The sequence below is a fragment of the Oncorhynchus masou genome, chromosome 5 (assembly GCF_036934945.1).
Source record: "Oncorhynchus masou masou isolate Uvic2021 chromosome 5, UVic_Omas_1.1, whole genome shotgun sequence".
In the NCBI taxonomy this organism is placed as follows: domain Eukaryota; kingdom Metazoa; phylum Chordata; class Actinopteri; order Salmoniformes; family Salmonidae; genus Oncorhynchus; species Oncorhynchus masou.
Window position 1 is genome coordinate 76,006,697 of NC_088216.1, and position 15,532 is coordinate 76,022,228.

A 15,532-nucleotide genomic window follows, 5' to 3' on the forward strand; every position below is an offset into this window, starting at 1 on the left:
AGAGAGGAGGGAGAGAGAGAGAAAGGGAGACAGAGAGAGAGAGAGGGAAAAGAGAGAGAGAGAGGGGAAAGAGAGAGAGGGAGGGGAAAGAGAGAGAGGGAGGGGAAAGAGAGAAAGGGAGACAGAGAGAGAGAGGGGAAAGAGAGAGAGGGAGAGGGGAAAGAGAGAGAGAGAGAGGAGAAAGAGAGAGAGGGAGGGGAAAGAGAGAGAGAGAGAGGGGAAAGAGAGAGAGAGGGGGAAAGAGAGAGAGGGAGGGGAAAGAGAGAGAGGGAGGGAAAAGAGAGAGAGAACGCCAGACTGCTCAGACTTGGCATGTTTGAGGATCACATCGTGCAGACTAGACATAGACATTGCAACCAGAGACTGCTTTGGAGAAGATAAACATTGTATCGTTTTGACGCTCTTATGTGAGTGGTCCGACGGATTTATCTTATCTGTGGACGGGAGAGTTAAGAGTATTTCAATTCAATAGTGTCTTATCCTCATTTTTTAACAGATGGGCCGGTGGTGACATTCTCTAGTGACATGGAAATGCTCTTTTGGTGGATTTTGAAGACAACTGATTAAAATAGGTCGCGTACATTTGAACTCACTTCTCTAGTGGCAAAAACATGGAGGCTCCATCAAGCTTTCAGCCTCATCCCGGACTTCAGCAAACTCTGAAGCAGTTTCATTTGAGTTCCAGGAGCTCCCTTGGCGGACCGGCGGCGTTCTCCGCTCGGTGGCACCAGGAAATTCTCTTCAACAAAGATGGAAAAACTGCTGAACTGATGCTGGCCATGCCTCCCCTGACACCCCAGGTTTTATCCGGGCCGTTGTTCATTCCATCCGACCGCTCCATCGAAAGGTGCGAAACTGTCCTGGAGCGCGAGACAATTTCTTGTTTCGTGGTCGGCGGCGAGAAACGTCTGTGTCTGCCGCAGATTCTCAACAGTGTCCTGCGGGATTTCTCGCTTCAGCAGATCAACTCGGTGTGCGACGACCTGCATGTCTACTGCTCCCGGTGCACTGCGGACCAGCTGGAGATCCTCAAAGTCGTGGGTATCCTGCCCTTCTCTGCCCCATCATGCGGACTGATCACCCAGACGGATGCTGAGCGCCTCTGCAATGCCCTCATTTACTGTGGTATCTACCCTCATCACTGCAACAAAGAGCTGTCTGGCTCCCTAGAGTTGGAGAGGACGGAAAAAAGCTTCAAAGTATACCACGAATGTTTTGGTAGGTGTAAGGGGTTATTTGTCCCAGAACTCTATACCAGTCCCAATGCCGCCTGTATCCAATGCATGGACTGCAGACTCATGTACCCCACTCACAAGTTTGTGGTCCATAGTCACAAAAGACTAGAGAACCGGACAGTTCACTGGGGGTTCGACTCGGCTAACTGGCGGGTCTATGTTCTCCTGGACCCGGACTATACGGGGAAAGAAGAGAAGGCTGTCCTGGATCAGAACCTCAAAGAAATGAAGGGCAAATTTGACTTCGCGAATAAGTTCTCAAACAAATCATGTCGTGTAAGTCTGTCCAAGTTTTTTTTTATAAGTTTGTGTTTAAAATATATTTTAACATATTTGATGGCATACATTAACATTTAATTAAGTGATAATGCCTTAGAAGCAACCAGTCAGCATTCAGGATTAGACCCACCCGTTGTATAATTAAGCAATAAGGCTCGAGGAGGTGTGGTAAATGGCCCATATACCATGGCTAAGGGCTGTTCTTACATATGATGCAACGCGGAGTGCTTGGATACAGCCCTTAGCCGTGGTATATTGGCCATATACCACAAACCCTCAAGGTGCCTTATTGCTATTATAAACTGGTAAACAATGTAATTATCAAAAGAAAGAAAGTGGCACACTCCATGTATAATCTCCAGGCAATTTAATGGGTATTTACCAATGTTTCGGCATCCAACTTTCTTTATTTTGATAGTTTATAGTTTATTTGCCATTAGTCAGCACCTCCACACAAACTATTATTCTGGGTGTGCACCATCTACCAATGTAATTAGAGCATTAAAATAACTGTTTTGTCATACTGGTGGTATAAGGTCTGATATACCACGGATGTCAGCCAATCAGCATTCAGGGCTTGAACCACCCAGTTTATAATTTGTGATAACCTATTGGTTAATGTGTTGTTATTCATTAGTCAATGGTAGTGTTTTGAAATAATGGCCCTATTACACAGTTGCGTGTTAAGAACAACTAAGGATATCTGAATATGTTATCTTATTGCATGCCATTTAGCCCACACTATTGAGTCATTCCATCACTGTTACATTTGCAACTGACAATGTACAGTAGGGATGACCAACCTGTCTATGATGGCCCCTTCCCCTGCCCTGTTCTATTGGTCTCACTCACTCACTCACTCACTCACTCACTCACTCACTCACTCACTCACTCACTCACTCACTCACTCACTCACTCACTCACTCACACACCCACCCACCCACTCACTCACTCACTCACTCACACACCCACCCACCCACCCACCCACTCACTCAACACACATTCATACACACACACATTATTTATTTCCAATCTTTTCCTCTCTGCCTTTTTGCAGTGCAGGTACATTGGTTTAAATTCACATTGAAAAGGTTGTTTTAAAATGTTTCTTTGAAAACAAAAGAAGCTCAAACTTTCACACCCTGAGTGGTTCTCCACTCCACTCTCCTTGGATCCCCCATAGGGTAACTCAAGGGCATCTTCATATGACCGTTTTTATTAGTGTCAGAGAAGGGAGGGGGACTGGGGAACCCATTATTGGGCTACAAGGTGGGTTAGGGGATAATAGTTTAATGAACTATGAGTTATCACAATGTGTGTTAGATCAGGATAGGTTATGTGTATGTGTGCGTGCGTGCGTGCGTGTGTGTGTGTATGTATGTGTGTGTGCGTGCGTGCGTGCGAACTTGAGCCCATTGAATGCAGGGTGGTGGAAGGTTTTCAGGGTGAACACTTGCCTGAGGTCTATGGCTGTGCTGCCTGGCTCCACGCGAGGCTCACAGATGTTCAGAGTGGACAAAGGACAGGGAGACATGGTGGCTGTTTCCCTCAGCTCACAACAGCTGTTGAGTGGGACTTAGCTAATGACTGGACACTATGTTTCACTGTGGTGTAACAACTACACTCTGAACAGGAGACAGGCTATCTCTTCAATATTGCTCTCAGTGACTTTACATTTCATTATCATTCCTACACAGGACATTTTGGAATTTGTATGTATTATTAGAAATGAATGGAGGTCTACCTCGACCAAGAGAGGCTTGGTTGAATATTAGTTCTGAGCGATTAACCGAAATATAGATTATTTTTCAGTTTTTAACAACTAATTGAATGACGTCAGTTAAAATATTTTAAATAAATTGCGTTTTTTTTCTCCAGTGAGCTCACTGCGCATATTGCACAGTTTCTCTAGAGATAAATAACATCCAGCCTGAACTGAGCAATGTAGTAGGGATTTGTAGTTTCCAACAGGCCAATATTCTACATAGGTTAGCGCATAAAACATGATAATTAACTACAATGACCATAATCCATTATGCGTCGTTCTGCCCCTGAACAGGCAGTTAACCCACTGTTCCTAGGCCGTCATTGAAAATAAGAATTTGTTCTTAACTGACTTGCCTAGTAAAATAAAGGTAAAATAAAATTAAAATAAAATCTACCAGTCTGTGTTTCTTTTAAGCCTGCTATGGAAGAGACAAGAATGCATAATCGTGAGTCTCAACGTCAACAGTGAAGAAGCGACTCCGGGATGCTGGCCTCCTAGGCAGAGTTCCTCTGTCCAGTGTCTGTGTTATTTTGCCCATCTTAATCTTTTATTTTTATTGGTCAGTCTGAGATATGTCTTTTTCTTTGCAACTCTGCTTAGAAGGCCAGCATCCCGGAGTCGCTTCTTCACTGTTGACGTTGAGACTGGTGTTTTGCGGGTACTATTTAATGAAGCTGCCAGTTGAGGACTTGTGAGACGTCTGTTTCTCAAACTAGACACTCTAATGTCCTCTTGCTCAGTTGTGCACCGGGGCCTCCCACTCCTCTTTCTATTCTGGTTAGAGCCAGTTTGCGCTGTTCTGTGAAGGGAGTATTATACACCGCTTTACGAGATCTTCAGTTTCTTGGTAATTTCTCCCATGGAATAGCCTTCATTTCTCAGAACATGAATAGACTGACGAGTCTCAGAAGACAGTCCTTTGTGAGCCTGTAATCGAACCCACAAATGCTGATGCTCCAGATACTCAACTAGTCTAAAGAAGGCCAGTTTTATTGCTTCTTTAATTAGAACAGCAGTTTTCAGCTGTGCTAACATAACTGAAAATTGGTTTTCTAATGATCAATTAGCCTTTTAAAATGATAAACTTGGATTAGCTAACACAATGTGCCATTAGAACACAGTTGTGATAGTTGCTGATAATGGGCCTCTGTACACCTATGTAGATATTCCAATGAAAGATCAGCCATTTCCCGCTACTTTAATCATTTACAACATTAACAATATCTACACTCAATTTTATGTTATTTTAATGGACAAATGTGTTTTTCTTTCAAATGTGTTTTTCTTTCAAAAACAAGGACATTTCTAAGTGACCCCAAACTTTTGAACGGTAGTGTATATTCTCAATTTCTAAAGTGCTTGTAAAACGGCTTCCAATGTCTCTCTTTTGAGACACAGTAACATTGTGCCCTCTACAGTTTTCAAAATCTCACAGTTAATGCACATTTAATAATACAATTACATAATCTGTGTCATTTCCACACAAGAAATGGACATCCAGAACCTCACAGTGGCTTGGACCTAAAGAAAATGTCTGTGTGGCAAAATCTCCACCACCTGTTGCTTACCGCTGCTGTCCTAACTGTAGTCATCATGACATGATATATGGTCAGTGTGTTTCATATTTTCAAAACTGTGAGGTCTCTGCTTCAGGGGGCATAGGGTGGTGTGGGGTTGTGGTGTGTGTCTGCCTGCCTGCCTGCCTTGGTTCACAGTCAGGAGTGTCCCAGTTAGCAGACTGCCAGGCCTGGTCCTTGGGGAGCTGCACACCAGTGCTCCCATACATCACTCTGACAGGGGAAGCTGCTGAGAGGCAGGACTGACAGGGTCGCTAGCAGCCAGCCCTGGCTCGCTTACCCATAAAAAAAACAATGTTATCAACCGACCTCAGACCCACACTAATGTCAGGGTGTGTGTTGGGTCAGACCTAATCCAGGATCATGCCTGTCTGTTTGGACATTCAGTTACACTACTGTACACATTGCTCTGTAAACTAGGTTCAGTTAAAAATTACCTTTTTGCTATTTTTGAGTATTTTCTTTCAATAAAAAGACAAAGTATATTGAGATAATAGGTAATTAAATGATAAACATTTCCAAAGTTCTGTAGAACAAGTTGAACAGGGTTTCTGCATAGCTAGAGACAGCATTATAGTTGGATATCATTGTTCGAGTACAAAGCTGACAGGGAATTGAGGGTTGATGACACCAGAGGTCAGGGGCGGACTGGGACCAGAAATCATCCCTGGCATTTTGTAATGGGTGCGTGTTGGTTGCAGGGAAGTCAAACGCAGGAGAACGAACTTGGTATAAACGGGGTCGTTTAATAAGTGCTCATAAAACTCCAAAAACCAAAATATACAAAAAATAATAAAAGTGGGTACAAAACCCGTCACACACCGACACATGACTTGCACATAACATACAATCAAACAATCTCCTACATGGACATGAGGGGAAACAGAGGGTTAAATACACAACATGTAATGATGAGATTGGAACCGGGTGTGAAGGAAGACAAGACAAAACCAATAGAAAATGAAAAATGGATCAGTGATGGCTAGAAGGTCGGTGATATCGACCGCCGAACACCACCCGAACAAGGAGAGGGACCGACTTCGACGGAAGTCGTGACACATTTCTAACACACCAGCACAATTCCCCCCCCCCTTGATGCCCCCACACTGTGCTAAAAACCCCAGTTAGACAGGCCAACTGGGCTAAAAATGGACCAGCCCATCTGGCATTTGCCCAAAATGCCAGATGGCCAGTACGCCCCTGTCAGAAGTCCGTTGTGTCTGTTTTAAATGTAATCCTGCATTTGGTTATTTAGCCGTTGCCTAATGTAAAGATGGGGATAGATTGGAAGAAAACAGGCAGTAGACTCTCATTGAAGAGATGCGGGCCCAGTGGAGCAAGGTCTTAACATGTGTTGTTAAAGAGCTGTGACACCTGACCTCTATCCACAGAGACTGACCCCACTCACCCCCACTCTTTTTACAGCGCCCAATCAGATGTCCTTGTGTCCAGTCCACTGGCCAGATGGCTGTCTGATAAAGGACAGAGAGACACAGCAAATAAATAAATACAAATAACAAATATTATTCCGAACTAGCCTAGCAACCACGCAAATACAAAAACACATAGTACCACAGTATCTATAATACAGGAACCAAGTACACCAGCATACAACACAAACAAATGACCTTGTGAAACCCCACAATTCAAATAAATAACCAAATATCAAAGGTATAAAAAATGATATTGATTGATTTTCTGAAATATGAATTTCACCTGTTCTTCTATTTAGGGGAAGTACATAAAATATGCTTTTGTGAGGAATGACTAAAATATGTTTCCCTCCCTCATGGTCCAATATTTCTTAGAATAAGCTTAACAAGTAAGAGCAATAACGTCAGTCTTGTGTATGAGTGTAGAGAAGAAGCGGACTCTGGAGACCCATGTAGTCCTTCCTTAATGGAATGGATATTAACCTTGTTCATGTGAGGCCAATTTATGCCATTTCTCATCCCATTGTTCTGTTCATCAAATGAGCCTCAAACCTGGGACCAAACCAGTAAACTGAGTACTGTACTCTGAGGTGGAGAGGGACAGTGTGTGTTTATTGTGCATGTAGAGCCCTATATCTGTGTGCTTAGGTATTGCTCTGTGTAACTTATGGCTAGCAAGACAAATCAAATCAAACGTTATTTGACACATTTGCTGAATACGACAGGTGTAGACTTTCCCGAAGGCTTACTTTACGAGCCCTTTCTCAACAATGCAGAGTTAAAAAGTACAAAAATTATCCAAATAAGCAGAAAAAATAGGAAATATTAACACAATAGAATAATGAGGCTATATACAGGAGTGCCAGTACAGAGTGAATGTGTAGGGCTACGAGGTAGTTGAGGTAATTCAGGTAATATGCACATGTAGGTAGGGGTAAAAGACAGTGTTGTCTGTATGTGTATGTGTATTCATGTGTGTGTGAGGGGGTGTATATGAGTGTGTGTGCAGTATGTGCATGTGAGTGGGCATGTATTATGCCTGGATCAGCTGGGCTGGGTGATTCAAATAAGCTCACTGCCGGCTCATTTCCGCACCTATCTGTCTGCTAACTTCTGGGAAGCCCTGAGAGCAAACATGGTTCATCCCCCTGCCCCTGGCCCGACCCTCAGTCACCCCTGTCTGACCAGCGCTGACCCAACACACACTTCCTCACTGACCAGCACCTACCCTAAACTTACCAGCCAAGCCAAACTCAGTCCCAGCATCTCCAACCTCTGCCTCCAGTTCAACCTAAACCATAGCCTAGTCCCTAAGCAAACACATATTTCAGTGGATAATGCATCCAGCCCAGAGTGTTGTTGGTAGGATTCTATATAAGGAGCTCTGAGTCTGTTCAATTGCCTCATCTGTAAACCCTTTTCGAAACATGGATAACTAGAGAAGTGCATCATCTCATATTATATGTGATTGAAGGAGAGTAAGAGGCAGTGTGTCAGAAAGAGGGGTGTGAGGAGCTCACAGAGGAGCTCACAGAGGAGCTCACAGAGGAGCTCACAGAGGAGCTCACAGAGGAGCTCACAGAGGAGCTCACAGAGGAGCTCACAGAGGAGCTCACAGAGGAGCTCACTGGGGTCTCGCCCTCCATTCTCCAAAGGCTGACCCCCTGTTAAAAGGACGTCAGCTGGAGCTCTGTCATGGGTGATGTGTGGTAAAGACCAGCCACCTCCTTTGTTCCAGAGCCCTGCCTTTCAGTGGCTGTTAAGTGCAGCCATTCCTTTTTGTTAATGTCTTGTTTCTTTGGGTGGTGCGTGGGTAAAATGTCTCTAACTCACAGCCTCTCCCAGGGTGGGAAACCTATGACTGAGCACTTTGCTGTGTCTGTCTGTATCAATGGCATCCTGTTCCATGTAGGGCAGCCAGTCGCCACTGACTGGTCACTGTCTGTCTGCTTCAAAAGCATGCACACTAACCTGAAAGTACAGCTTCAAGTAGACCTCATACCATTATTCATAACCTATGACAAATAGATGGTACAGGGTTTGTTGATGTGGTGTACATTCTTTAAAGGTGGTATTTAACAGTAGACAGTCAGAGAAGGAGATTAGTGAGGAGGAGGTGGAGAGGAGGAGGATATTAGTGAGGAGAAGGAGGGGGAGATTAGTAAGGAGAAGGAGGTGGAGAGGAGGAGGAGATTAGTGAGAAGGAGGTGGAGAGGAAGAGGAGATTAGTGAGGAGAAGGAGGTGGAGAGGAGGAGGAGATTAGTGAGAAGGAGGTGAAGAGGAGATGAGTGAGGAGAAGGAGGTGGAGAGGAGGAGATTAATGAGGAGAAGGAGGTGAAGATTAGTGAGGAGAGGAGGGGGTGATTAGTGAGGAGAAGGTGAAGGAGAAGAGGAGATTAGTGAGGAGAAGGAGGTGGAGAGGAGGAGATTAGTGAGGAAAAGGAGGTGGAGATTAGTGAGGAGAAGGAGGTGGAGAGTAAGAGATTAGTGAGGAGAAGGAGGTGGAGAGGATGAGATTAATGAGGAGAAGGAGGAGGAGATTAGTGAGGAGAAGGAGGTGGAGAGGAGGAGGAGATTAGTGAGGAGATGGAGGTGGAGAGGAGGAGAAGGAGGTGGAGAGGAGGAGATTAGTGAGGAGAAGGAGGTGGAGAGGAGGAGGAGATTAGTGAGGAGAAGGAGGTGGAGAGGAGGAGATAAGTGAGGAGAAGGAGGTGGAGAGGAGGAGATTAGTGAGGAGAAGGAGGTGGGGAGGAGGAGATTAGTGATGAGAAAGAGGTGGAGAGGAGGAGATTAGTGAGGAGAAGGAGGTGGAGAGGAGGAGATTATTGAGAAGAAGGAGGTGGAGAGGAGGAGGAGATTTTTGAAGAGAAGGAGGTGGAGAGGAGGAGATTAGTGAGGAGAAGGAGGTGGACAGGATGAGATTAATGATGAGAAAGAGGTGGAGAGGAGGAGATTAGTGAGGAGAAGGAGGTGGAGAGGAGGAGATTAGTGAGAAGAAGGAGGTGGAGAGGAGGAGGAGATTAGTGAAGAGAAGGAGGTGGAGAGGAGGAGAGTATTGAGAAGAAGGAGGTGGAGAGGAGGAGGAGATTAGTGAAGAGAAGGAGGTGGAGAGGAGGAGATTAGTGAGGAGAAGGAGGTGGACAGGAGGAGATTATAGGTGGAAAGGAGGAGGAGATTAGTGAGGAGAGGATGTGGAGAGGAGGAGGAGATTAGCTGTGGCTGTGACTGTAGTCTTGCTGAGAACAGATGCCTGGATGGGGTTTGGTGTTATTTTATGATCATCAGTTCATCTGCGATAGCCTCGTGATTATGAGATACATGATTAAGACTCTGCTCCATCTGTGTGGATAGCGAAAATCCTGGAGCCTGCACCTGCTGCTGGGAGGATAGGAGGACTAAGCTGCTGCTGGGGAGGAGGAGGTTTTAATCCTGGAACACTCCTAGAATGCACTGACTCGGTTTGGATGAAAATTAACATCTGGATGGCTCTTTGGGGGTCTGAGTGATGGGTCTGAGTCTAGTGTCTAAGTTTGACCTCTTCAGACAAGGAAACTGTAATGTTCCTCTTCTCACATGCTAACTTAGTTACTGCTAACTTAATTACTGCTAACTTAGTTACTACTAACTTAGTTACTGGTAACTTAGTTACTGGTAACTTAGTTACTACTAACTTAGTTACTGCTAACTTAATTCCTGTTAACTTAGTTACTGCTAACTTAGTTACTGCTAACTTAATTACTGTTAACTTAGTTACTGCTAACTTACTTATTGCTAACTTAGTTACTACTAACTTAGTTACTGCTAACTTACTGCTAACTTAATTACTGCTAACTTAGTCACTACTAACTTAGTTACTGCTAACTTAGTTACTATTAACTTAGTTACTGTTAACTTAGTTACTACTAACTTAGTTACTGCTAACTTAGTTACTGCTAACTTTGTCTGGAATTTTCATTATATGATTATTAGAGAACAGGAAATAGAAATATGAGAACATGTCTTCCAGACTTGCTTGCTGCAGCAACACACAAGGCTTAGTAATGTTAGGATGATTCTGATGAACGTTTCTTTCTACACTTTTTGAAGCCACGGACAGTATCATTTTTTAAAAATGTATTATGTCCATCTTGGTTTGCCTTTGTACTGACCTGCAGTACTAGTCTGTGTTTGTTGATCTATCAGACCAGTGCTACAGTAATGTTGCTCCAGCCAGAACAGAACAGAGCAGGTCCTGCTGGTGCCATATGACAAATCGACATGCTGCTCTCGCCTACGTTCCGCCCACCAACCACCCCCAAAACTATCAGGAGGATTAGCTCACGTAGTTAAATCAAAAAGACTGCTCAATGTTCAGACTGCATTTGTTGCAAATGATGGATTTAAATGCTCACAAATTATGCAATCATTTCAGTTGTAGCTGGTGCAAATTGTAGGCTACAGTCACTGAATTGTAAAAGTAGTGAATGTTTTAAGGATTTACTACTTCCTTGCTCTCCAGGATACACATCATTTCTTTTAGGATTAATTGGAACAGATTAACTCTCACTGCAGGTTCAGTTCAGAATACAAACAACCCAAGACGGAGAGGAAAGCATCTGTTAGCAACCAACATTATTCTGTAATCACTAGGGTAGAAAGTCTGGTTTGCATGAAATATGGTTTTTAACTGAGTGTGTGTCCCAGGCAGCATTCAGAGTTCTCTCAAAGTACACACACACACACACACACACACACACACACACACACACACACACACACACACACACACACACACACACACACACACACACACACACACACACACACACACACACACACACACACACACACACACACACACACACACACACACACACAGGCTGGAGTCTCCTCCATACAGTAGGCCTGTGATTGGAGGGCCGATGTGGTTGCTAAGCAGAGCTGCTCTTCCTCTGCTAAATAAGAACTTGGTGCTCTTTCTCTGGCTGGTGGGCTGAGAGGAGTGTGCCAGAGCTGAGCAGCACAACAAACACAGACAGGCAGGCAGGCCTCCCCACACAGACTTACTCACAGCAGAGCAGAGAGACTGTAGGTTTCCCTTCTCCACCCTCATCTACCCTGCACAACAGATACGTCCTCCTCCCTATAGAATACACACCTCGTCCTCCAACTACATCACATACAGCTGACCTCGTTACACAGCCCTCCAACCACCTCCTCCTCCAACTACACCACATACAGCCGACCTCGTTAAACAGCCCTCCAACTACACCACATATAGCTGACCTCCTTTCACAGCCTTCCAACCACCTCCTCCTCCAACTACACCACATACAGCTGACCTCGTTACACAGACCTCCAACCACCTCCTCCTCCAACTACACCACATACAGCTGACCTCGTTACACAGCCCTCCAACCACCTCCTCCTCCAACTACACCACATACAGCAGACCTCGTTACACAGACCTCCAACTACACCACATACAGCAGACCTCGTTACACAGCCCTCCAACCACCTCCTCCTCCAACTTCACCACATACAGCAGACCTCGTTACACAGACCTCCAACCACCTCCTCGTCCAACTACACCACATACAGCTGACCTCGTTACACAGACCTCTAACCACCTCCTCCTCCAACTACACCACATACAGCTGACCTCGTTACACAGACCTCCAACCACCTCCTCCTCCAACTACACCACATACAGCTGACCTCGTTACACAGCCCTCCAACCACCTCCTCCTCCAACTACACCACATACAGCAGACCTCGTTACACAGACCTTCAACTACACCACATACAGCTGACCTCGTTACACAGCCCTCCAACCACCTCCTCCTCCAATTTCACCACATACAGCTGACCTCGTTACACAGACCTCCAACCACCTCCTCCTCCAACTACACCACATACAGCAGACCTCGTTACACAGCCCTCCAACCACCTCCTCCTCCAACTACACCACATACAGCTGACCTCGTTACACAGCCCTCCAACTACACCACACACAGCAGACCTCGTTACAGAGACCTCCAACCACCTCATCCTCTAACTACACCACATACAGCTGACCTCGTTACACAGCCCTCCAACTACACCACACACAGCAGACCTTGTTACACAGACCTCCAACCTCCTCCTCCTCCAACTACACCACACACAACAGACCTCGTTACACAGACCTCCAACCACCTCCTCCTCCAACTACACACATACAGCAGACCTTGTTACACAGACCTCCCACCACCTCCTCCTTCTCTCTACAGCACAGAGCTTCTCCTCCTCCCTACAACTCCTATTTTACACTACAGAACATAGAAAGCACACCGTTCCTACTGCCCAGAAGGCTGCCATTCATCTGCAGTCATTCTGTTCTGCCTGTCCCTCTGCAAATGAAGAGAGAGGGTGATGATGACTGTGATGTCAGGATGACCAGACAGCCAGGCTCCATCTCTGCTCTGAATGAAGGAGTGGGAGTCTAATTTCTCTGCCTTTCTGCTCTGTTATATCCTATCAAGACAGGCTACTCTCTTGTGTATCTACTCTATTATATCCTATCAAGACAGGCTACTCTCTTGTTTTATCTACTCTGTTATATCCTATCAAGACAGGCTACTATGTTGTGTATCTACTCTGTTATATCCTATCAAGACAGGCTACTCTCTTGTGTATCTACTCTGTTATATCCTATCAAGACAGGCTTGTGTACTATGTTATATCCTGTCAAGACAGTCTACTATGTTGTGTATCTACTCTGTTATATCCTATCAAGACAGGCTACTCTCTTGTGTATCTACTCTGTTATATCCTATCAAGACAGGCTACTATGTTGTGTTTCTGCTCTGCCTTGAAGGCAGTGCATTTGATATCTCATACTGCGGCTCTCATACTCGGCTCTCATACTGCGGTGTCTTTGCTCATCCAACCCCTGCAAACTAATAGACAACCAGTCCTATTAACCACATCACCTAATGGCTAGGCTATTTCCCTCTGTGCTAGTTTTGTCTGGTAAAAGCTTTGGGATCCGCAGAGCAGCTATTGTCTATTGGTGAAAAGCTGTGAGCCCATGTGTGCTCTTAAAATCAGACAGGCAGATAGGCAGGCAGACAGACAAGCAGGCAGGAAGGCAGACAGGCATATAGGCAGGCAGGCAGATAGGCAGGCAGACAGGCAGGCAGGCAGGCAGATAGGCAGGCAGACAGACAGACAGATAGGCAGCCAGGCAGATAGGCAGGCAGACAGGCAGGCAGGCAGATAGGCAGACAGACAGGCAGGCAGGCAGGCAGATAGGCAGACAGGCATATAAGGCAGGCAGGCAGATAGGCAGGCAGACAGACAGGCAGATAGGCAGGCAGACAGACAGATAGGCAGACAGGCAGGCAGATAGGTAGGCAGATAGGCAGGCAGACAGACAGATAGGCAGCCAGGCAGATAGGCAGACAGGCAGGCAGATAGGCAGGCAAACAGACAGGCAGACAGGCAGGCAGACAGGCAGGCAGACAGGCAGGCTCACATATCAAATTAATTCAGCACAGGTGTCTGTGCTCTACTGGTCTGTACTGGGCTGAGTTAGACTTGTTTATTCAGTATTACAGGCCTCTTGGTCTGTCATGGTCACCCCCATTACTGTCTCCTTCTTTACTGCAATGCATCTGACTAGTCCGTCCTTTCTCTCTCTTTTGTTCTTCCTGTTTCTAACAGGAAGTGCCCTCATTCAAAAGCCTTGATGTGTCGTTGCAGACGTGTCACTCCTGGTTACTCACCAGAGCAGGGCTCTGTCTCTCTCCTTTAATCCCTCCACACACTCCCTCACTCCCTTTCTTCCCTCCCTCCATATCTGACATGGCGGCTCTCGCATTTAGAGAGACAGGCACACCGATTGGGGATGCTATAGGCTCAGAGAGAGAGAGAGAGCGTCTTCCCTCTGCAGGGGCCTTAGATGATGAGATGGCCTCATTCTGTGGCACTGCCAGGGTGGGGCCCTTAACTGGACCTCCCGTCCTCTGTCTGGTCTGCCCAGAGGGGCTGTGTGAGCCGGTGGCGTTGATGGGAGTCTGGCTGGCTTTATTTCCAGCCAGTCAGCGGGACCGCAGACAGACACAGACTGACTCAGCCTGAAATAGAGCTTGGATGGAGACTTGCCCTTTATCCCATAATGGGGAGACTTATAAACCCAGTGTCTTAAGGCAGGCAATTGTACAGTGTTAGGACAGAGGTTAGCTTTTACATCACCTTAAACATCTCCAAGCTGCTTTTCAGATTATCATCATAAATTGGGTCGTCACCTCCTCTTTTGGCACCAACAGCTTAATCTGCTGCATAGTAAAGAGGCAGAGTATCCAGCTCCTATTGAGGCTGCAGTGACCTGACCTTTCTGGGTGTAATGTGCTCTTTGGCAATGGAGAAGATGAAGGGCTCCTGAGAGGGAGTAAGTGAATAGGGATTAAGAGATGGGTCATCTTTACATTGTGGAACGTTCCGATTTCACTATTGAAAGATTGGGTACATTGTTAATACAACGATATACAGTTACAGTAGTGACATTGCAGATGAACCCATGACAGACACAACAATAGGTCAGTCTGTATGAATTATTCCAGGGCTATGACAGGGCAATGTTGGAGCTCATCTCCACAAAGACTCCCATCCCTGCATGTCCATATTTAATTCAGGCCTTTCAGCTGCTCAACTGTACAGGCTGATGATAGAATGAGCCTTTCCAGAGGGATTAGTCACCCTCTCATCAGCCGGCACCCTAATTTCTCTTCCTTTGTTGTGGTGCAGGCTGTACTAAATGGGATAAAGGACCTTGGCCGGACACAGTGGGAAGAAGTGGATTTTGTGTGGCTGGCAGGTGCAGTGGGGTGCAGACGGAGTGACAGTGGGGTTTTGAGTAGTGTGTGTGTGTGTGTGTGTGTGTGTGTGTCTGCTTGTGCGCATCTGTATGAGTAAGTGTGTTTCTGTAAGTGTGTGTGTGTCTTTGTGAGAGTGTGTGTGTGAGTGTGTGTGTGTCTTTGTGAGAGTGTGTGTGTGTGAGAGAGAGAGTGTGTGTGTGAGAGTGTGTGTGTGTCTGGGTGTGTATCTGTGAGTAAGTGTCTGCTTGTGGACATCTGTATGAATAAGTGTGTTTCTGTGTGTGTCTTTGCGAGAGTGTGTGAGTGTTTGTGTCTGTGTGAGTGAGTGTGAATACGCCTCAGCAGGATATGTCTTCCCTGCGGCTGAGTACTGCTGAGATAGACCAGGAACCTCTGGAA

General features: G+C 45.8%; 1 protein-coding gene across 1 annotated transcript in view; it reads left to right on the forward strand.

Moving 5' to 3' along the window:
- The first annotated feature begins 274 nt into the window (after nt 1–274).
- LOC135529888 (ski oncogene-like) overlaps nt 275–15,532 on the forward strand; it is a 52,670-nt gene continuing 37,412 nt past the window's right edge. Inside the window, exon 1 of the mRNA XM_064958299.1 lies at nt 275–1,511. Coding sequence (XP_064814371.1) covers nt 612–1,511 — 900 coding nt within the window. The 5' untranslated portion in view covers nt 275–611. The remainder of the gene's footprint in view (nt 1,512–15,532) is intronic.